At 42.2% G+C, this 23193-nt stretch overlaps 1 protein-coding gene across 1 annotated transcript in view; it reads right to left on the minus strand.

Annotated features, from left to right (window-relative positions):
* Positions 1-860: 860 nt before the first annotated feature.
* anks1b (ankyrin repeat and sterile alpha motif domain containing 1B) overlaps positions 861-23193 on the minus strand; it is a 205926-nt gene continuing 183593 nt past the window's right edge. The window contains exons 20-28 of the mRNA XM_070853570.1: positions 18905-19012; positions 17457-17660; positions 15015-15140; positions 12308-12379; positions 10402-10488; positions 8722-8859; positions 8447-8614; positions 3411-3502; positions 861-2230 (exon numbers count right to left, since the gene is read on the minus strand). Of these exons, the coding sequence (XP_070709671.1) occupies positions 2182-2230; positions 3411-3502; positions 8447-8614; positions 8722-8859; positions 10402-10488; positions 12308-12379; positions 15015-15140; positions 17457-17660; positions 18905-19012 (1044 nt within the window). The 3' untranslated portion in view covers positions 861-2181. The remainder of the gene's footprint in view (positions 2231-3410; positions 3503-8446; positions 8615-8721; positions 8860-10401; positions 10489-12307; positions 12380-15014; positions 15141-17456; positions 17661-18904; positions 19013-23193) is intronic.

A 23193-nucleotide genomic window follows, 5' to 3' on the forward strand; every position in this document is an offset into this window, starting at 1 on the left:
GTCTTACCAAGTTTCACCACCTGTCTTTTTGTGTTATGTTCTGGTGTGACCGCCTTCTAAGACAGAAACTTGAACTCTGAAAATCTTATTGCCAAATGAAGTCGGGTCAGGATTCAGCAGTCCACACACCAAAGTGTGTGTACATTATGTATAGATGAGCAGAAGTTAGCTTAAACATGGTGGAATACCATCTCAACATATTTTCTCCAGAGGTGTCACAATAATTTATACATTTTGTAATTCCACACAAGATGAATGACCGTCCTGTTTCTGTCTCAATGTTGGGGTGCTGTCCAAGGTGCTGGGAGAGCGAGCTCTGAAGTCATCGCAGCCTGATACTACATCCAACATGAGGTATGGGACTCACCACCACCTTACACACATTATTTCAAGGTTAGTTAAATATTCTTTTTTAGCTTATAGTTGAGAAATTGATAATTATATCACAATTCTTTATACAAGTTGCATAAAAACTGGGTAAAGGTATTTTTCCTCAAGATCTTTGCCTTTGATGAACGACTAAAGCAAAATTGTGAGTACCTTTTTGATGCGATGAAACACTATTCAAAATACATGCCGGTTAATTATGACTTTTGTCCATTTTATTGCTAATATGATTGTACACGTCGAGTTAACTGCTGAGCAGCAGCATCACTAAAAAAAGTGAGGCTATGCAATAACGAGCAATCAGATGGTTTAAAAACAAACATCCATAGTCCTCCTGGTCCAGCCTTGGTCTTCTGTACTGGCTGTAAATGTGCGTGCGCTCATACTCCCTAAAAGATGCTGGTCAAAGTAAAGTGTAGAAGACATTTTAAGAAAAAGGAAATAACTCATGACAACTTTATCCCAAGGATAAATAATGGTTTTACAAGTCATATTTTATTCCATGTGCTTTACACGGATATAAATAATGGCCAAAATTACAAAAATCAGTGTGCTGGAAGCCCAAGCCTATGTACATAAGTTGGTCAGCAGTGATGTCACCAAGTAACCCATTTCAGTTTTCACTCAAAATACAATCTCTACAATCTACCACTTTTGCTTAATGTCCAACCTTTATTTTGGTACCTTGTTTCCAGTGCCATGTACTGCAGATCCTTTATTCTTTTCTCTTTTACATTACATGTATGAACAATGAGTTCGCAAAATATCTATGTACATTTTATAATTGGATAATGTCTCATCCAAATAATACAGTAATACTGCGTTTAAAATAGTACATCTGCTAGATAAGAGTAGAGCCCCATGAGAAATGACGGAGGATTTGACCTGACAAGAGTTAGCTAGCCACCTGCGACATTCACCCTCTGTGTACAAGTATGATCATCTAGTTTCAGTTTTTTTTTTTTTTTTTAAAGGATGGCCATCATTCTCAAGCCCAAGGTTTTCATCTCATCATATCATAGAAAAATAATGTAACATTAAGACAACAGTAGACAAGAATTGCACAAGAATAATCATAATCATCATGGTAATATAATACTCTCATATTAAACATTAAAATGTCGGGCAATACGAATAGAATACTTTTTTTTTTTTTTAAACGACAGATGCTGTTTTTGTTCACATAGGTTCATCATCCATTATGACGACACACACCCGTTGCATCTCGAGCGTGTGGCAGCTCGTCCAATCACATTTACACGCTTGTGCATATATCTCTGTATTATTTTCGGACTGTAAAGAAAATAAAAAGACCAAAAGAGCCAGCCGGACGTCCTCACACCCATGCCCATTCCAACACCGACACATGCCCAGTGGTGCCTTTAGCGAGCCCATTGTCTGTTACCAACAGATGCCCCGTAACCATGCTCACAGTCTCCATGGAGACCCCATGACCGCCCAAGAGTTCACAGGCCATGCCTCCCAGATGAGCACACAAAACAGATCCTGCTGTAGTTGCAGAAAGTTGAGACTGCTTTCAAATAAGTGTACATTCAGAGCAGACCTTCGTCTGTCAAGATGCAGTCCTGTTAGTGTGTGTGTGTGTATATAAGTGTCTGTTCGTCATATGTTTACTGTGTCAAGCATCATGTGGATGGATGTTAAAATTTTGTAGTCAACCTTAAACACTGTGGAGTAGTGTCCATGTTTGTAGTCCTTTGAAAAGTGAGCAAGAGGGTCCTTTTGTAGTCCATTTTGCATTGTGTGTGTGACAAGGTCCGTGTTTAGGGCTGGCTACATTCTTTGCATTCCACAGTAATAGACATGAGCGTCCGGCATTGCCCTGCAAATGAGATGACATCACTTATCGAGAGAGCCCTCACACCCCGCCTCTCCACCGGCCCCCCTGCTCAGCAAATTCAAAATGGCCACCATGCGTCTCACAAGCCACATGCTAAACCTTTTACATACGAGATCTTTTCCCCCAAATAAAGTTTATGGCCACTGAAAAATCCATGTGGTTAAAATAATTCTTAACATATACACACAAATGTGTTGAAAAAGGTGCTATAAAAGCAAAGAAAATCACCACCTTCTTCCTGTGTCACAGGTCAAGTTTAAAGTTGTTTGTTAAAGAAATTCACAAGTTTGGTAGTATTTTCAAAAAAATAATCTGATAGAAAGAATCAAAAAGTGGAAATACATTCTAGTAGCCTGATGGATGAACCAGTTTGAGTCAAAGTTACACTGTGCTACATCACCTCTCCTGTAATTCAGCTCTCCTCTTTGATAAAAAAATGTCTAAAAAGTCTGAATTTTCCTCCAGTTGTCATGTTTTGACAACAGCCCTCATTGTCAGCTCCCACACTGGGTTCAGCAGACAGCTAAAACACTGTCACAGCGCTTAGCAGTATTCTGGTTACAAATCTCATTCAAATTGTCAGGGGCAGTTGGACGAAGGGGCTGAGATGTAGAGAAAAGCGAGGGATGGAGGCAATCAGAAGAAAAAAGGAGGAGAGAGACGAAGCCAAGCGGTTGCATCCATCGACAGAGAAAAAAAAAAAAAAAAGAACAAGAAGCTCGAGGCAGAACAACCGAGTGGTTGACCGCCGACTGACCGACAAACAGGAAGTAGAAAAAACAGAGCTGATCATTTCCCCTACAGGTGGAGACAGAGAAGTGCACCACAGCCCTGGGTTCAAAGGTCATGCGCCAGCCCTGCAGGCAGGAGGATGGGGCCCGGGCCAGAGAGGGGGAGAGCAGAAACAAAAGAGAGAGAGGACAAGGAGAAAGAAGAGAGACAGCGCAGCGCCAAACGTCATCATGCAGTGGACAGGCTCGGCTAACGGGGGCAGGGCGGGATGTTTTTGTTTTTTGTTTTTCAGCCGGTGAGGTGACGCGGCGGCGTGCGTCGCTCGTGCCCAACTCCGGGGGCGGGGCCCCAGCACAGGGCAACCTCTGAAAGGCACACACACACAGGAGTGGACAAGGCGGGTGTATGTTAGAAAATAGTGGTCTCGTACTTGGTGTTGACTCCTCTTTTGGCCTCCTGACCTGGCTCCACAATCCACGGCACGTTGGCGTGGCCCTTCTGGTCCATGGACGGCTGCTCCATCTGACACAGAAAGACGGGGAAAAGGACAGGAAGCAGAGAGAGAGAAGCAGCAAAACGAGTCAGATTATTTACCTACACAGTCCCAATTTTGATGCTATAAATGCTACACATTATTGTATTCATGTTGTACTTTAGGAGGAAAACAATTCATCAGGACACATTTTAAATGCAAGCGGCTGTCAGTGTGGAAAATCAACATTTTGCACACTGTAGGGGCAATTATCTGATAAAATTTCATGCTGATAAAGTCAGTGAAAACAGAGTTAGATGGTAGAATGAATGAGGTGGTGGGTGTGCTGCTTATGAAGTTATGTAATAGACAATAACTCAAATGCAAGAGGTAGATTAGATGCCGATTACAGATGAGAAAGCTGAGCAGAGATCATGGACTCTTCTGTACCTATACATGTCTAACTGCAAGGTCCTGCTGGTGTTATACGTTGGAATTACCATGTGCTGCATCGTAGCCGCTCACTTCTTGTACATCCTGGCAGCGTCAATAGTCAAATAGCTGTGGACTGTCTGCAGCTGCCAGTGTGACGCCATTGTGGCTTCAAGGCTGAGAAACAAACCAAACAATCTACATTGCTTTCAAAAATAACCCCACAGCAACCAATCAAGCAGCTGGGTTGAGATGTGACTGAGAGCAGGTTCGACAATAGAGACTAAATTTGCCCTTGCACTCCGGCTATGATTCTTATTATATGCAGTATACACATATATAAACAAATATAAAATACATCTAAATATAGTGTTAATATTTTATAAAAAGCATTTAAGAGCTTCTTGAGGAGTAAACAGCATTAATCTCAGAGTTGTACTGTACACCAGCAGAGCCATGTATCTCTTATCTTCTCTCAACACACTGCAACAGCAACAATACGGACCCTAACTATAATATTAATCCAGTTCTCTACCCTCTCCCTCTCACACACCACAGCAAGACCTTATAATCTTGTTATGGGGTTACAGGATTATGGACAAACACACTTTCTGATCTCACAGCACCACAACACCATCACGCTTAGTGGAGAACTCATTCAGAGAGTCACCCGCATCAGTCCCAAATTCATCAACCACACGTGAAGCCACTGAACCAACTTTGCCTGCCTTCAACATAAGTCTCATATCAACACCCTTTTTTGATTTTCTGCAGAGGGGTTGGAACATAAGAACATGAAGTAACGTTGCAGCAACATCCAGCGTGTGATTTGGTTCTTCAGACCTTCAAAGGGCACCAGCCATCTGAGCCGATGCAAAGCACGCCGTTAGTTTATGGCACTTAGCACATGTGAATCATTTCCTGGCACACAGTTTATGCTCCGGTTGTGAAGTCTTCTCTTGACGACCCTTTAAATGTTCAACTGCCTTGTTTGCAAGATGATTGTGGTTATAAGTGTTTTTATAAAGCTAATGTTAAAATAGTACTTTTTGCTTCAAAGACTTTTTTATTTATACATTTACCATCCCAAACATGCACCTTTGAAGGAGTCAGTGTGCCCCCACCCAGGGTTGGAAGTAGGGTGCATAAAAACTGACTGAGGCACTTAATGTCTGCATTCGGCTCTGTATTGGCTGTAAAGAAATTAGATGAGTTGGCTGGTCACATCTGCCTTTTTATAGCAATGCTGCTAACTGTTGATATGGAGATAAAGGTAATAACTGAAGAATGGGACACAAACACTCACTGCAAACAGAGGAACGCACAAAGATGCAGACTCAGTTGAATGAAAGCGACAGAATAAAATGGAAGCACTTACAGACGGCGCCTTCTCCTCAACTAAAAGAAAATCGTGGAAATAAAGGATAAGAGAAGGAAAAGCGTGGAGGACCTGTGACTGAGCTTTGTGAGGAAGATGGAAGAGTCGAGGGGGAGGAAGAGGAGGGTGGAGAGGAGGCCGGTGAGGGGTGTAAATGTGGCCCAGTGACCAGCGGCTGGAGGGGGGCATGATGACCTACAGGGGCAGAGGTCACACACAGGTCAAAGTTGGCCTGCTCAGCAACACCAACACCGAGAACAGCACAGCAGCGAGGCAAATCCACAACGATGACAGAGCAGCTGCATGGCAACAGGGAAAAACAACACTCCAAAACCACAGCAAAACCATGGCAACAACATGGCAGCAAAGTCATCACCTTGGCAACAGCGTGGGACAGTAGCGTTATTGCAATACAGCAAATCTAAAACCAGAGTAGGCCGTGTTACACCACATTTATATAGCAACTCCTGAATGGCAAAAACACTCCCAGCAAGATGAATGTGGCTCAGCAACTGTACAAAACCTCACTCTGCAAAAGCACCGTCATAGACAGACTCGTCTTCAATTTTCCTTTCTTCAAAAGTCATGAAAAAATCTGCCAACGAGGTGAGATAGCTTGTGGTTGCATTTCAGTTGTTCTTGAAATTTTTAAAGAGTCAATTTAAGACTCCTAGACCACCAAGAAGAAATGAACCAGCTGCTTGGAAACAAGCTATTTTCACTTCACAGGGAGGCTTTTTCACTCCTTTTAAGAAACATGAGGTTGTGAAACTCAATCATACACCATTAGGGTTGTGTATTTTAATCCCATTTTCAAACTACACTCAGATTAGAGCAACATGCCGATGGTGATCAAAGACAACAGAGTCATATCAGACACGCTCACATTCATAAGGGCAATAAGTGGATGCTGAGGGAGATTTACAAGCAGATACGCTCACATAACACATACATAACATAATATGGAAATAGGAGGGTGTGGAGGAACTGATACTTGTGGGCAGAGAAACAAAGCAACAGTATTTTAAAGCACGGGGGCTGGAGAGGTGCTGCAGGATGGAGATTATGGCTGGCAGGTGCCAGGAATATTAAGTGAATCCTGCAGTATCTTTGCCCTGCCGCACACCATTAACTACAACACACACACACACTCACACACAGGGAGGAAAAAGGCAATTAATGGTTAACGTAACGGTAGTAGAGTCAGCAGATTGTGTGTACACATGCCATCGTCCATCATCGCAGTAGGCACAAGACCTCACACAACTTCGCAAACACACACACACAGGAGAAGAGAGCGTACACAAATACTGCATGTGCTCTTTTTCTATATTTTCTCTCACTTCATCTTTCCTCACCGTCTCACATGCCGCACTAACTTTAGAAAGTGAGACCATTCCTCTGAAGCCACTGACTCTCCTCCATCACCATCTCTTTCTTCCATGACTCACAGTATGTAAATGGGCTTATATTTGGTCTAAGCACACTGATATAGCAGCCAGCGTAACTCTATCCCAGGAACTTTAGACACACACGTGATGCTGTGCCAGCCGATGCGTGCTGGGGAGGAGAGAAGTGTGTGTGCGAACTGGGTTAGCGTGACTACTTTAAAGCTCTGTCGGGGGTTAAGGGGAGTCTGACAGGTTTACAGATAGACTTTGTGACGCTGTGTGGGGGCAGCATGAGGGAAGGCCACACACATGAACACTTACACAGAAATTCATGACACAAATATCTATCTATGATCACAAAGCTGGGTTTGGGTGTCATACAGCAATTCGACAACTGTTAAAGGGACCCTGTGGTGTTTTTGACCGAGCACTGTTTTTGTGATTAGGTCCTTGTGGCGTTTGTATCGTGGGCAACGCCAGTTTCACACTATTCCACTGACTGCCAGTGGCGGCGGTAAGAAAGCTTAGCATGTTGCCAACAGAGGTAATGAAAGAAGAAGACTGCAAGCTAGCAAAACATGGATGTTTGTGGAACAGTGCCCAAACAAAAATACTCAAAAAAACAAGACATCTGTGAAATCATGAAAATTAAGATGCAACCTGCTGGTGAATAATGTAAAAAAAATGATGTTTAGACTTTTCCTCTAAGGCTTCAACAGGGAGGGCTGTGTGACTGAACAAATGAGTAACATGAAGTGCAGAGGTCAGTCCGGGCGAGGGATGTGATTGTGTAATTGTGAATTTTAATGCTATGATTACTGTGACCAAGAATATCATGGTAATGACCAAACTTTCCTTTATATACTGTTATTAGTGCTAAAATATATTAAAATTGCTCCACATAGCCATAAATACTATTTCCTCTGTTCTTTATTTGCACCCGTTGCAGGTTGGGTATCGCTCAGACACGACAGAGACTCTTGCACACTGGCATTTTTGATGAGAAGCTCATGGACTAATATGTCAATAAATTCATTCTCCATGCAGGGCAGCGGTATGCTGGAGTCTTCCACATGAGGATTCTTTATCTTCTTACACACAAACACACACAGAGTGAGGCGAGCCAAGCAAGCCTCCCCAGAGCCCTATGCAAACAGGCCTCATCAATCAGCCCAGTGTGTAAGAGACTGCGGGGACAGCAAGACCGAACGGATGCTTAACGGATCAAATATCCACCTACACCTCTGCCACACTGTCTGCTGGGCCAAGACTCACACACACACGAAACACAAGCGCTACAGGATAATGCAAGTAAACCAAACTGAGAGCTGAAAATGATGGAATTCAGCAGGGGTGAGAGAACGGGACGAATCGGAGCAGAAGGATGGAAATTGTGGACAGATTTCAGTGTAAATGTGACAGAGTTGATGGGATGCTGATTAGATTTGGTTAGAAGCAGATGCATGACACTTTGAGTGAAAGGTGTCATCAGAAATTAAAGTTAAAATCCATCTTAAAACAATTGAAATAATCCTGTGCTGTATATTAACTTTGGGAAGAACATCTTAACCTTATGTTGGTTGTGAAGAAGCTATAAGATGTAGAGGATCCTGTCCACGAAAATGACATTTCACACTTAGGTGACCTTTCAAAAGTCACCAAAAGCCGTTTCTTTTTAGCCAAACTCCTCAAATCCAGACCATCAAAAACAAGTGAAGCTGCTGAAATGAATGTCAGTTTAGGATGGATTTTCCCTTCAAACTGTGGTGCGGCTGTGCAGCAGTGATGCTTACAGCTTTGCGGATGTTGACGCGGGGTTTGGGGACAGGTTTACTGGGCTTGCTGTCAAAGCTCTCAGGCAGTGTGGACGATCCGTGGCCGCTCTTCCTGGCCTGCAGGGCCAGCTGGTAGGCCACCTCGAAGGCCTGGCCGAGTGTCAGGATGATCTCATACGCCAGGTTCTGACAAGACGATAAAAAGGGTAAAAAGGCGTGAGCGTATGTGATTTTACAGGTGTTATGTGTACGATCTTAGCTTTTAAAGTCACAGACACAGTGTCAGTACTGACCACATCAAAAGCAGTGAAGACATGGCAGTAGTGGTGACTGGACTTGAGGTCTTTGGTGATGTAGGCAAATGTGGACAGATCCTCTGGATCCTGAGCGGCACACGAGATGTTACGAATCTCATGTTCGGCTATGATGTTCTGCACAGAGAGAAAAACAGAGGCAGAAAGATAAAGAGGTGCAGAGAGAGATCGTTGATTATCTCCAGTGAGCCATTTCATAGAAAAACAAATGTGATTTATTATTCATCTCATTTTACACATCCCAAAACCATAATCACTGTAGAACAATTTTGGTTTGAGACTTTTCCGGAGTCACTGAGTTGGAATTTGTCCTCTGGTAATGTCACTGGAGAACACTCAGACTTTGTGTTGTGTTAATTAAAGCACATCTCAGTGCTGTGAATTATACAACATCAAAGCATCAAAAGAAAGTTTTAGTGAGGACTAACTCTACTCTTGTCTCACTGTATTATGTACTTTATCTTTGATTCTATAAAAAGATATCAACCTATTGATGAGTGAGAAATCCGCTCCCTCTATGTGTTTTTGTTCAGCAGATAAGCTAAGGAGAGAGACAATCACTGTCCCTTTTCAGTGTGCCCTACCCCTTTATTATTAGCATTATTATTATTCATTTGTATCGTTCTGTTTGGAACTGAAGTTTCAGGATCTGATGACCTGGAGGAAACTGAGATGCAGATTTTGCAAACTGGGTGGCTGTTAAACATCAGGAAGATACAGTGGTGGCCACGTTAGAGGCAGCACCAGCACGTTTTAGCTCATGTGTATGCTCTTTAACTATGAAGAGCCAAGAGAAGAGGAAAGTACGTTGGACTAACATTAAACTGTTAAACAGTTGAAAAAAAAAAAATGTACCCGGAAGTGTTACCATCACTTTATGTATTGAGGCCATTGAGTCTGTGATCTGTGCGGTACTGCCTGAGGAAGAGCACTGAACTCAAAATGTTCCAGCCATCTGCAAATTATGCTCATCTTTCTTTTCTGTGTGTGTGTGCTTTTGTGCATAATAAATACCTTTTTCCGCAAGCAAGCAGCTTATAATTATCTTAAAATTGTTTCTCACTGTGCCACATTTTTAACCACCTGGGGTGGAATAGATCCTATTGTCTTACACACGTTCTGCGCAGGTCTCAGTACGTGATAGGAATAATTGACTCCTTAGTGTGAAATCATTAGTCAGGTGTAAACTGCTTTCACATAATATTGGCACAGAGACAGCAACCTAAACTCAATAGATATTCACACATAAAAACACTTGTTTCTGTCTCTGTCTAAGTTGGACACAGCGGGCTCCTTTCACTCAGACGTCACTCTGGATGGAAAAGGATAAAGCGATGATAAGCAGCGACTTTATTACATTATAAATCCTCAAAAGCTTTTTATGAGCTTTTCAAGCATTCCATTAAGGATTTAATGAACTGCGTAGGTTGTTATTGATTTTTCTTAACATTCAGCTCATTTATTCCATTCTAATTATTGCCTGCTTGTGTTTTCCCCTTTTTTTGCACCTTACTGATTTTTACACCTTCTAGTTTTAAATCAGTCACGATTGCAGCCGTCTGTGACGCCTCTGAAGGTCAGTCACGGTGGTGTTCAAAAGCCTGACCTTTCAAGCGTTATTTACAGTAGGCGTCACAGGAAGTGAGCCGTGAGCGTTACCTTATTTGTGGCGTCTATGAACTTCACTCCTTTGTAGGACACGGACAGCACGATGGTCGGCACTTTCTTCATCTGTTCTGTCGACTTCTTGGAGTGCGCAAAAAAACACAAGAGGCAGAGACAGAAAAGAGGAGAGGCAGCAATGACTTTTGTGGCACCAGACAAACTTTAAAGACTCTGCAGTTGATAAAATGATATCGCCCCAGATTAACCAACTTTGGTTGGCAGAGATCTCCACTGAATTTAATATCTCTTTAGTTTTATACAAGACTTAATCTCGGCTTAGGAAGCTGTGTGACAAAAAACAATACGGACAACAGAGCTCCTATTAATGCAGAAAGAATGAAGTAAACAAGCGAATCGAACAGTCTTGAGGACTTCCTCCTTGATTACCAAAGTCAATTCAAATCATCTCCAAAGGTCAAGGGTTGTCAGGTGCCTCATAAAAAAAACTGCCTTTCAATTACATTTCTAAATGCAGTCGACCGCAGCGCTGCAGATCCAATAAATCTATTAGCTGTTAAACCACATCAGGCTCCTACTGTACAACACTCCACACTCGTTTTAATTACATATTGGCATTTTTAAGGTGTCTCAATTACCTGTATTCCAGCTCATTATGCAGTGAGTGGCTGCGGAGAATCGTGTGATTTACAGAGATGTCAGTGTCACACTCCAAGCTGTCATTCTACCTGCCAAAACCTTGAATATATTGCAATAAATCAACGTGAGAAGAGTCCCTTTCCTGCTTTCTCTGTATCACTTCTAGTCTTTCATCGCTTGTCATCTCCTTCTCTCTGTATCCATATTACTGTCACACTCCGTCCCTCCTTTTCTCCCCCTTGTCGAATCGACTTTCTACTGTCGTATCTGCTATCCTTTCCATATCTGTTTCTGCTCTTTGTTCTGTCTCTTTCCTCCCTGCCTGCAGCGCATTGCTGCTGCGGTTCGGCCTTGTCAGGATCAGGTAGTGCAGAAGAGCTGACAAAGGCAGCGCTGCCTGGCAGATACCCAGCGAGATTCTGTGAAGGTGGGATTTAAACATCCTCGTCTGCTTCCATAGTGGTTGGAGGGACAGACGAAAGTAGGGAAATCGGGGCCAGCGGGTAGAGAGGGAAGATGCTTTCCCATGGTAACAAAAGCCAGAACGATATGATGTGCATCTCATTGCGTTTAATTACAACCTTGGTGTGCAACAAAGGTGTGTCAAACTGAGCGAGGAGAGAAGTATCAGAAAGAACGATGCCCTCTGATGTGGCAATATAAATATAGAGACAGAGGAAAAGAGGGAGGAGGGGAGAGGAACAGAAAGCTTTGCTCATGAATATTAAAATTTATCTTCACACTGCAGCAGCCCAGGATGAGAGTGAGAGATATGAACTGAGGGCCAGAGGAGAAAGGGAGCCAGTGTTAGAGGAAAGTATGGAAAGAGTGAGCGAGCAGGAAGACAAGACATGATAGCAGGAGACAGATAACAGCAGTAAGAGGAAAGAGAGAGAGTGAGCAGCAGGACGCAAAGTGAAGGGAAGAGATGAGGTGATTTAAGGTAAAGGGGGGGGGTCATGTGGTATCGAGCCACACAGACGAGGATATTAAAAATAAATCCCTCAATACACTTAATCCACCGACATGATATTTACATAAGTTTGCTTAAGTTCTAGTGCGAGTGTGAGGGCACTCAGGCTCTGAGACTGTGTCCCAGATTTAAAGGTCTAATAAGTTTTTTTTTGGACAAAATATTTATATAGTATATAGTCATGTTCAATTTATCACAACTGGGGCTTATTTTTGTGACTTCTTTCTAGCAGTGACACTGTGTTCCCAAATCTCTGCTGCAGATGTTAATAATGTTATTTAGATCGGTGCCAGCAATAGCAGGGGTTTATTGTGTTTGGCTCTGCTTTACCCTCATTTTGGCACAAGCGTCTTGTGTGGACTCCGTCCCTCGCAGCTCCTTCACCAGCATGGAGCCCAGGTACTGTGGAAAACACACACACACACACAAACATGTGCTCGGTAAATACACACGGGGAATACAGAAGTATGTAAGTAGGTGAGCACCAACAAACGCAGCACCATGGACCACACTTTACTGACCACCTAACATCAAACACCTTCCTTCCTTCCTAGTACCTATTATAGTATTATAGTATTGACTATGGGGTATACTTCTCTTCATTTATTCTGTTATTTGGACTAAATTATGGACGGGGTGTTTACACTCAGCTTTACCAACCGGATTAAATGCACACAGACACACACAGAAGTGATTACATCCACCTTGAGAGGCTCCTGGAGGGACATTAACACCGGCGTCTGGCACATCAGTCTCTCCGAACGCCACTTTGTGGCCAGACATTCTGCACACGTAGTGTGTGATTTAATAAAGAAGCTACTGATGGTGACAGTGTTTTACAGGGACAATGTTTATGCCGACATTAGAGCACTTAATGGGTGTGACCTTCACCACCTCGCAGTGGCCTTCCCACTTGTGGAGGGAGCCTTAATTCCTTAAAGTGGGACCCTAACAAGGCTTTTAGTGGATTAGGGGAGAAATATTTACAGCTTCTTTTATCTCATCTGTCTGACTCTACAGTAGATGAAGTAAAAATCAAGGACTAAAGTACTGAATATCTACCTTGCTGGATTTATCTTACATTTAACTATGGAGGAAAACCACCATTTTGGGCTCCTCTGTGTGATGTTATGTTTTATGTAGCAGACTGTGTCATATTGCAGTTGTGTCTGGTCCTTGGCAGATCAGACGGAGGTCATCTGGGCATGTTAATACTTTGTCTTGACTCAAGCTAACAATCTTAAACCACTGTTATGGCAGGGTCGCTGGCCGTCCTGGAAATCGCATTACAGTCACACACAACCGGCCGCTGTCTCGTCTGAGTCGTGTCTGAGGCTAACTGCTGGTGTACACAAAGTCACAAGTCTAATTATTTCCAGATAAAATTTCAAAGATGTCTGTGACATCAACAGTTTAAGTTGACAGCCAACGATTTTCATGAAGGGACAATCCTGGTTATATCCTTTATCCTTAATAGATTAAAACAATCACTTCAGTACCAGGAAGAACTCCCCAATACTTTGTTTATTCAGTGTATCAACAGAAGCGTTTAGATTAATATGAAAGAGGACACAGACAGAGTTTGACTGGGAATGGATTTGTAATAACTTCAGATAATATTTTTGAGCTGTGGTTGTAAAGCTGACACAATGAAGTCATCTGAGGTAGTGCTGAGAGTGGAGAGATTTTGTTTATTTAGAGCCGGAAATGAAAATGAGAACAGTGCTGATGCATCCTTCATTCTGTCCTTTTGGCTTTTCTACCATCCCTCTTTCTCTATTAACACAAGCACAATACAGTCCCGTCTTTCCTCTCTCATCACCGTCTTATCCATCTAATTTATTCTCATTCACGCACCATCTACCTCTTGCTCGCCAATATTCATACCGAGCGCTCTTGCCTCCCTCTCTGTTGTGACTCCTGCTCATTTATCTCACTTTCTGAGTTTTCTGGAGCCCGTTGTCCTGGGACAGCGAGCATTAGAGATGTCATAAATGGCTCGAGGAAAGCACCTCCGTATTTTCCCCCGATGGCACACCCATCATGTGCTCCCCAGCATCCGCCCAAATCACATTGCCTGTGTAGTTGTACATTTGTCAGGAGCCTAATGGTCCACGCTGTTTCTATCAATCTTCTGAGGTGGGGAAATGGAAAAAAGGAGAGATTTTTGACTGAGGGAAGACATGCTCCTGGGATACTCATATCTAACTCACTGCTTCTCTTTGTTTCTTGCTCATTTATATTTGATTTCAGCGTTCCCATTTGACGTCTCTTCACCCCGTCCTTTTTGTTCGAATTTGAATTTTTCTCAAAATATCTTCTTCCTCTCATTCTTCTGCTCTCTTACTTAATCATCTAAGTCACCTGTACTCTGTGTCTTCACTGCAGTGTCCCCCTAACCCTCCTATTTCTACCACATTACTGAGATGCCTATTTACAACTCCCTGTCTTTGTCACTGAGAGCCAATGGTATCTCAAATTGTTTTTCTTTTACCTACTCCAAGTGAGCCATTGTTCCAGTCTGGATGCTGAGCATATAACCAATCATAGGTGCAAGGCCGTATCCATGGTAACATGGATATATAACTTCCATTACGTAACCTGCAAAGGTCTAAATTTACCAAAGCATCGAGAATAACTGTGTGCAGTGTTGACTGAAAGGTGACTCAAGGGCTGTTGATCTTTAATATCATCAACTGAAGTGTAGCTGAAGTAGAGCTAAAGCGATTAATCAATTAATCAACAAGTAAATCAACAGAAAATTGTACAATTACTTTGAGTACTGATTAATAGTCAAGTGTGTGTTTTTTAAAGAAACATGACAAATTCACTGCTTGTGGCCTCTCAAATGTGACTGCTGATCTTCTGTGATATTAGAGTGACCTATTGGTTGGACAAAACATGTCCGTGTTGTTGAAGACATCCACTTGATTTTGAACATTTTTCACTGTTAGTTGCAGCCCTTACGGCCAAATGCACACGTTTGAACTGGGAGTGCACACAGATACATGAGTGAGGTGAAGGGGGTACGACTCACGTAGGCTTCGTAGTCACAGGACTGAAAGATGAGCTTCTCAGGGTGATGCTGCCAGTACTGCACTGGAGTGGACGAGGTGGCCTCGTTGGGCGGACGCAACGTGATCGGCTCGCACCACTCGCCCGCCTGAAACGACAACCAATCGCACGTCAGGACACGAACAGGATCGCACAAGATTACAAGATGGGGCGTGACATCAAGGCTTGCACAGTGTATCTCGTGTTGACATAACTCGTTGGCCTGATAAATATGTGTAAGTTCATAATGCAGCAGCTTTCCCGACTTAACATGAACATGTCTTCAAAGGGACACACTTCAGAGAACATCCAAGAGGAAATTAAAATTGGATGACTTATGCTTGGCTTGTTCCTTTTCTGTAGCTCAGTTTAAGACTCCTTGCTGCTGCTCACCGCTTTTTCACCCAGTGATCTTTTGCCTTTTACAACAAGGAAATACCTAAATCCTATCCGCATACTTCTCAAATGTCTGTGGATAACAATTAAGCCTTCATTCTTTGGTAAATGAAACCAGATGAGCTTGTTGTGTGTGGAGGTATGCACGCATCCTGAGCCAAAGGCTGCGCGTTTGTGTGTCTATCTACATCTGATTGCTTGTGTGTGTAATCCCCGTCAGAAAGTTGGTAAGGCACTGTGGAGGTGAGATCTTATAATCACATGCAAAGATGTTGGATAAACAGCCTGGAGATAAGTCTTTAGAGTCAGGCATTGGCCAAATCCACACTAAACTCCACTAGCTTTACAAAATTAAACTGTTTTTCCCACACACTTTGACCCTGCTGACTGGAATGATCTTCAGTCACAAAAATGAAGGATCAAAAACTATGTCTAGAAATAAAAAAAGAATATGTCAACTGTTGTGATTGTTCTCTTGGGTTTTGTTTTCTAAAATAAAAAAAGAGGGAGAACAGAAGGTGAGGGAAGAGCCAGAGGGATTTATGAGATAACCAATCATAGAAACATGGCGACAGTAAGAGAAGACGGCTAATGAAACAGGGAGTAAATATATTTCCTCTTTTCTTGAATAGTCGTCCTTCTATTCTGACAAAGCTGACTCATCGGTGCCTCCTCAGAGTGTTGTTTCTGAAAAAGCCGGATACACAATGTGATGTGCGCGGAAACACACTTAAAGAGAGTCTGCAGGATAACCATAAGTGTGTGGTAGTCTGCACTGATAAGCTCTGTGATTCACACGGAGACACAAAGAGACCCTAATCATACTGAATCAAAACACAGCTGCTGCCTCAGATGTGTGCACACGTGTGAGTGTGAGAGTGTGTGTGTCTGAGTCCTTGTGCTGTTGCTGATTGGAAGTCATAAACTTCAAATTTTGTATTTGGATGAGAATGAAATTGTCTGGAAAGTTGCTACGCTTACTCTGAAAAGTATGTTTTGTTTATGCAGAACTATTAAGTATTACATCTTGTGCTGTCAGAAGCATTTATTTTGTAAAGCAGTAGATTATGCCTGATTGCAATTTGCATATTTTATCATTTTATAGCAAAAAGTTTCAGGCATAAATTTCATGTTTCCTTATTTGCAAAATTTATACGAGCTCTAAACTGCAAAGGCGCCTGCTAATGTCAGATGGTCTGCCTGCTGCAGATTATTAATGGTGGATTTTCAACAACCAAACGGGCAGATAAAACACTTTTGGCTTGCATCTTGTAGCTAATAGGGACCGGCATTTAATTACAGAGACGCTTCATTCAGGATTAAGAACTATTCCACAGTCTTGATGAGAAATGTGATAATGCCCGACAGCGTATTAGTTTATTATTGCCTCCAATTTGTAAAATGATAGGGAACAACTTTGAAAATGTATTATTTATTATTTGATTACAGTTTGCAGTTATTCTCTTTTTTGTCATCAACAATCCTATGAAGACTGATAATGTGTTTCTCTCAATACTCCCTAACTTCTCCACCATGTCTGTGGCCCAGTGGCGTCACAGAGGACAGAAATCTTTAAAAACATTTTTAAAAAACGGCTCAATAATTTCCTAAACCACTTGGACACTTTCGATTTTATTTCTTCAAACAGGAGGAAATAGTGCATTTGGTGGGGACTACTTTCAGCTGCGAAATAACACACATTTGGTGCTCTAGTGAGTGTTTACAGCAGCAAGATGATGCGTGTGGCATTGACTCAAAATAAGCTATAGTGCCCATGTGCATGTCGCCCACTGCAGTGTGGCTAATTGATGTGTTTTTAATAATTTGGACAATAATGGAGCTGTATGGCACAGAAGATGTGTTTGTTGTCAATCAGAAAAATGCAAAATATAATCAAATCTAGCTTTGAAACACTGAGCCAGCCAACTGTATCTCTGACCATGACCATTCATAATACTCTCCGTGTGTCCACCCCTCTCTCCCCCTCGCTGCCTCCATTCATCCCTCCAACCTGTCCTCCCTTCCTCACCATGCTGACTTGAGCCATCTGTCGCTCCAGCTTGGATCGCGGCACGTCCTCAAAGTAGTTGTCATTGCTGCGCTGCCTGCGCCGGGCGTCTGCCTGCATGATGAGGTGCTGCACGTCCAGAGATCCGCCCGGGACCCCCGCCGTGTACGCTGCCTGGCCCACTGACGGGCTGAGCTGGGGAGGAGTGTGGTTCCCGCCGGGCTCCTGGGACAGAACGGGTGGGGTGGGGGGGAGCAAGAGAGGGTTCATTCATCATTTCATAATGTGCTGTGTCACTGCTGCAAGTACAATAAGTAGGGCAATTGCATTCACTGTGCACTGTCACACTTTATATTTCAACTACTACTGTTGCCATCCTGCAGAGTACTAGTATCCAAAAGTGCTTTGTAAAATGAGGGACAAAACACTGTCCTGTTAATGGAAGGTCTCAGCAGGTCCATCAGAGTGTCCTCAAGCTAACGCTGGAGGCTGCTCAGAGTCACTTGAAGTGAAAGCGTCGCCTAGATCCTTCAAGTGGAAAATAATGTTCATTTAAGAGGTTTTCCATGCTGAGTAGAGACTGAAATTCCCACAAGAATTAGGACTTTTATATATTTTAATGGTCTTACACACAAGAAGGTCAGCTATTACTCCTGAGAGGTCATTCACTTTCAGTTAATTAAACATGAGAAGAGACTCAATAGAAGAGGCTGATGATTTTTTACAATTTTTCCTGGGTTGAAACTAAAGTGTGAGCCATGTTCTTTTCATTCAGCTATTTATCCTAACACACTCAGCTGTCAGACACTGTACTGTATAACTGAGTAAACACAGTGCTCTGCTCACACACTGGAAGGAAATAGTGCTTTAACACATAATTTACCCCATAATGAGCCGTACAGTATGACGTTGCTTTTCTTCTGTAAGCCAGCGGTACCCCTTTTCCAAAATTGAAGAATTTTCTTGAACCGAGTGAAGTTCGGGCTGAAATAACTAGTTGATTAATCCACTAGTTGTTGTATTATTCTAATCTAAAGGCTGGTTTGTCACTTTTTGTGAGGCTCAGTACATAACCGCAATTCTCAGATGGACATGTGGAGACCCAGTGGACAGTTTGGACTGTACAAAAAGGAGAATCAACCAGCTCGACACTTTCAGCGTCGTTTCTGAAGCAGAGGGCCTTGCAAAGAGCAAAAGACTATTATAAGGACATTAGAGTGTAGCCCCAGTGGGAGAGGGAAAGCCAGTTCCTTGTGATTAGGGAAGTCGGTCGTCCATTTTGTGCCTGCCTGAAAGATTTGGGTAATCAGTTGGGTGGTAACAGCAGCAGTGGGGAGGCTGTTGCTCGCTCACAGAAATACACGGCCATCTGGGAAGGGACTAGTCCTTTCTTACTCTTTCAAACGATTTCATAATAATTTCAGTCAAGGTTTTCTTGGTTCATACAACATACACCGAGGCTCACTCACCCTTAGGGAGATGGCCCGCGGAGGTTTTTGTGGGGTGTCTTCGTGTAGCCGGTCCCCCAATGAGGCCAGGATCCGTTTTCTGTGTCCGATTAGATTGATCTTCAGTACCTGAATGAATGGACACACGGATAGTAAAACATTAAAGTTAAATGACATGCAGCATGCAGTTTGTATGGGTTGGGCACAAAAAACACTCATTAAGGTAGCGCTGAATTGGTCAATCCACAGAAAATGAATAATTCATCGAGTCATTTATCAAGCAAAAATGCTGGATGTTTGCAGTGCGAGAGCCAATTTCTCAAACATGGGGATTTGCTGCTTTTCTCAGTTTTGCATCTTTATCTTTGGGTTTTAGACAGTTGGTTGGACTAAACAAGCAATGTGATGGCTTCACCTTGGGTTCTGGGAAAATATGATGGACATTTTTCACGTTTTCCTAACACTGATTTATAGATTAATCAGAACAATTATCAACAGACTAAAAGATAAAAAGAAAATCTTTATTTGCAGCCTTACACCAGGGCACGGAATCAGTTAAGATGGGAGATTTTTGTGCTCCTGGTAAATACGCATGAAATGGTGGGTCACCAGCTACCGTGCTTGCAAAAAATGATGACTCTCACTTTCATTTGCATAATTTAAAACAGCTTTTATACAAAGTAAGAATTCAAAGGCTTTCAGACTTGATAATAACAGGATTATATCAGCATCTGCAGGAAAAAAAAAAGCTGAATAAAGGTAACAGATTATCATTATCACCATCATGAGCCTAAAATGGAGAATAATGCTGCTGTTCAGTGAAGAGTTTCACAGAGAAAAACACCTGAGAGCACTGCAAAGCACTCAGAGAGGTACTAATGAGTGCATAATGACATAAAATGCCCCTGAGCATATGCATACATCATGTTATTATTATTACATAACCAACATGGCTTTGACAGCTGTTTTGGGCTGTTGGTTGTGCTGTTACGTAAACAGTGTATACCATGCCTTTAACGGAAAACACACATTCCAGCGAGTGAAGTCTCCTGTGTGAGGCATGAGGAGAGTGATTATATTCCTATTCCAATCTATATTCTGCCAAAAGAATAAGAAACTAATATCCCCTGAAGCAGCTAATTTTCGCAGTTGCTGAGACTTGCTGACCTGCAACCTGAATTGAAGTCACTAAGAGAGCCGGTGATTAACAACAGGGGAAAGGGGAGGTAGGCTAACACTAGACGGTCACAACACCATTGTCCGCCATTTTAGAATCTCTCCAAGTTTACCGCTTTGTTTAGTTTAGCTTGGTTGCTAGTGGGGCAACGTGTTCATAGAGTTTATTCTAAAGACGTATCCCTAACATTGGTTGTTGTCTCATAAAAAAAACAGGCGTCTTTTGTGGTCTGCAGACTGAATTAAAGTGAACGGTGCAACACTGCTAACAAGCTACGACAGATTCCTTCAAACTCTCAGCGAGAAAGATAATAAGCGCATTTCTCCGAATGTCTAACAGAATTTCTGATTCTTCGTCAGCAGCGACATTTGATAAAACATTGTTACTGAGAGCTGAGACAACAGCCATGAAATGAAAATTCAACAGTATCAGATTGTGGTAAATTTGTAATAGTCTATTGATTTCCCCCAGGCGCTCATTACACAGGCACAAACAGAGACAACATACACATTCACACTTGGACTCCAATGAAAGCATTCATTCTTTCTGTGGTCACCAGGCGTCCACGGACTGTGCCAGTTACTGGGTTTTCTAAAGAGACGAGCTGGAACATGGCAGCCTTCTGCGGGGATGTTGTTTGCACTGCTTGCACCTTCTGGCACCCATACTTCAGCATACAACAAACTGCTGCCTGGTTTTATGGGGCTGCCTCTGGAGGTCTTCCAATAAAGGAATGTGCAGAGTGAGAGAATGTGTTTGTGTGTGTGTGTGTGTGTCTTCAGGGTGAAAGGTGGTAATTAGCCTCAATGTGAGGCCTTGCTGTGAGTCTAATAGTTCTCCCAACAGTCTTACTTTGAGTCAGCGCAACTCACACACACACACACACACACACACAAATATATATATATATATATATACACACATTCTTCATCATCTCCAGCACCAATTACTGCCCTACATCTGCAGGAGAAACAGAAAAATACAAGGCAACAAAAAGAACAGCAACGTAGATAAACACAAAAACAGAACATAAATTAATCAATACCAACCGTAATTGATAGTGTATATATGAAAATTACATGTATAATCTATCAAGCAAGCCCAAAAAATGCTAAACACTTCCTCTTGTTGTTTTTCTAGTTACTAGGCTTCATAAATTTCATTTTATGTCATGCTATAAAAAAGGACAAAGGGCAGTTTCAACAGTGGGATGTTTAAAAACCAAACATAGTGGCTACCGACGGGTTAAATTACACCCTACGCTGTTCTTCTCTGCATGGGAACAATGTATTTTAATTGTTAAAATTAGACAGATCAAAGGGAGACAGAGAGCAGAGCTGGGACTAGTGGGTAGTGGAACTAATTGGCGTATTATGGACGCCCCATGCTCCCTCCAGTTTTTACTCACTCATCTTCCTCCTGTTCTCCTTTCTCCGCTCGCTCTCTTACACACTGTCCTTTATGGACACACAATGTCAGCGATACTACAGCCCCTCTGTCTCCGTCTGTACTAAAGATGACACTGGCTCACTGAATCTGGTGCATTAAGATCATGTGATTAGAAACAAGTGCCGATATCATGAAATCAGAATATCTTGTGTCGCTCTACTAGTAGAAAGAAAGTTACTCTTGATTTAAGGGCATTCCTGAAAATAGTGAAACTAGTCTTGTCTCACTCTCAGGCTTTTAACTTTAAATCGCATCTCTCTAGTTCTTAGTCACCAAGTGTCAACATCATGAAATGAAAATTTAAGCAGTGAATTGATTGATTAGTCATTAGAAGCCATAAAAAAACGTCAAAAACAATTCAAAACCATTCTGTTGTTTCAGCTTCTCAGTTGTGAAGATGTGCTGCTTTTCCTTGTCTTTTGTTGTAATAAACTAAATATATCTGTTTTTGAGTGAAGGTCTGACAAAATAAGCAATTTAATCATTTAATCACCCTCTGTTAAGGTGTTTTGAGGGTTGATTATTATTATTATCATTATCATTAATGCAATGATTAATCAATTTACTTCATAGTGAAATCCATAGTGAAAACTAGTTACTAGTGCTCCACTAGTAAAAGGAAAATTACAGTTCTACGATTTCTGTAAAATAGTAAAACTACACTGCAGTAAAAATAATAGAAAATAAGATCAGATGACTCTCGATGAAACCATAAAACACACAAAATGACCTAGAGAATGAGGTTTTGTTTTGCCTTATATAGTAAAGTTATGAAATATTCATTGTCATGCTTTTCCCTGTTTGTCTCCTGAGGGGAAATGGCGTGACACCAGTCCTCACGCTGCTGTTTCATCATATACAAACACAAACACACACACACACACACACTCCAGAAGAAGCACAGTAATTGCCTTGCATGGTGCGTATCAGTGTGTGTATCTGTGTTACATTTTGTCTTATGCAACAGCTTCTACTTCAACTACAGTAGGAGCCTCAACCTCAGCTTGAAGTTCAGCTGTCACCATGGCAACACAGAGCCGCAGCAGCAGTCACCCACACACACTCATCCAACAAAAAAAAAAAAAAGTCCACATGCACGTGGATGTGTACTCAAACACACACACACACACACACACACACACACACACACACACACACACACACACACACACACACACACACACACACACACACACACACACACACACACACACACACACCTCAAACAGCTGTTTTTGCAGCCAGGGGGAAGAAGATTATATTGTTATCCCTGAATGGATGAGAATTTGAATTCGACCTGACCATTATTGTTAAAACAGACTCACACTCTCACTCTCTGCTGTGTGTGATGCTTGACTGCAGTATCGCCCATTTGCATTTAAATTATATTCATAGCAGCTGTATATACTGACAGGAGAAGTGTTGAGCTACCACAGTGTACACCCCCCCCCCCTCCCCTTTCCTCCATTTCCATCCATTCCTATCGCACAAACCATGCTTCCATTTGAACTCAACTCTATTCAAAATCAACACAGAAAGCTCTGAGTGATCATGATCTCAATCTGTCTCTCCGTCTTTGCAATGTAACAGTGTTGTCATTGAGCGGCTAGAGTGTCCAATGAGGGTTACTTACCCTCTGGTCTTGATTTTATTAGCGCAGTATAAAGTGATTCGGGTGCTGTTT

This window comes from Pempheris klunzingeri, chromosome 22 (genome assembly GCF_042242105.1).
Source record: "Pempheris klunzingeri isolate RE-2024b chromosome 22, fPemKlu1.hap1, whole genome shotgun sequence".
NCBI lineage: Eukaryota > Metazoa > Chordata > Actinopteri > Acropomatiformes > Pempheridae > Pempheris > Pempheris klunzingeri.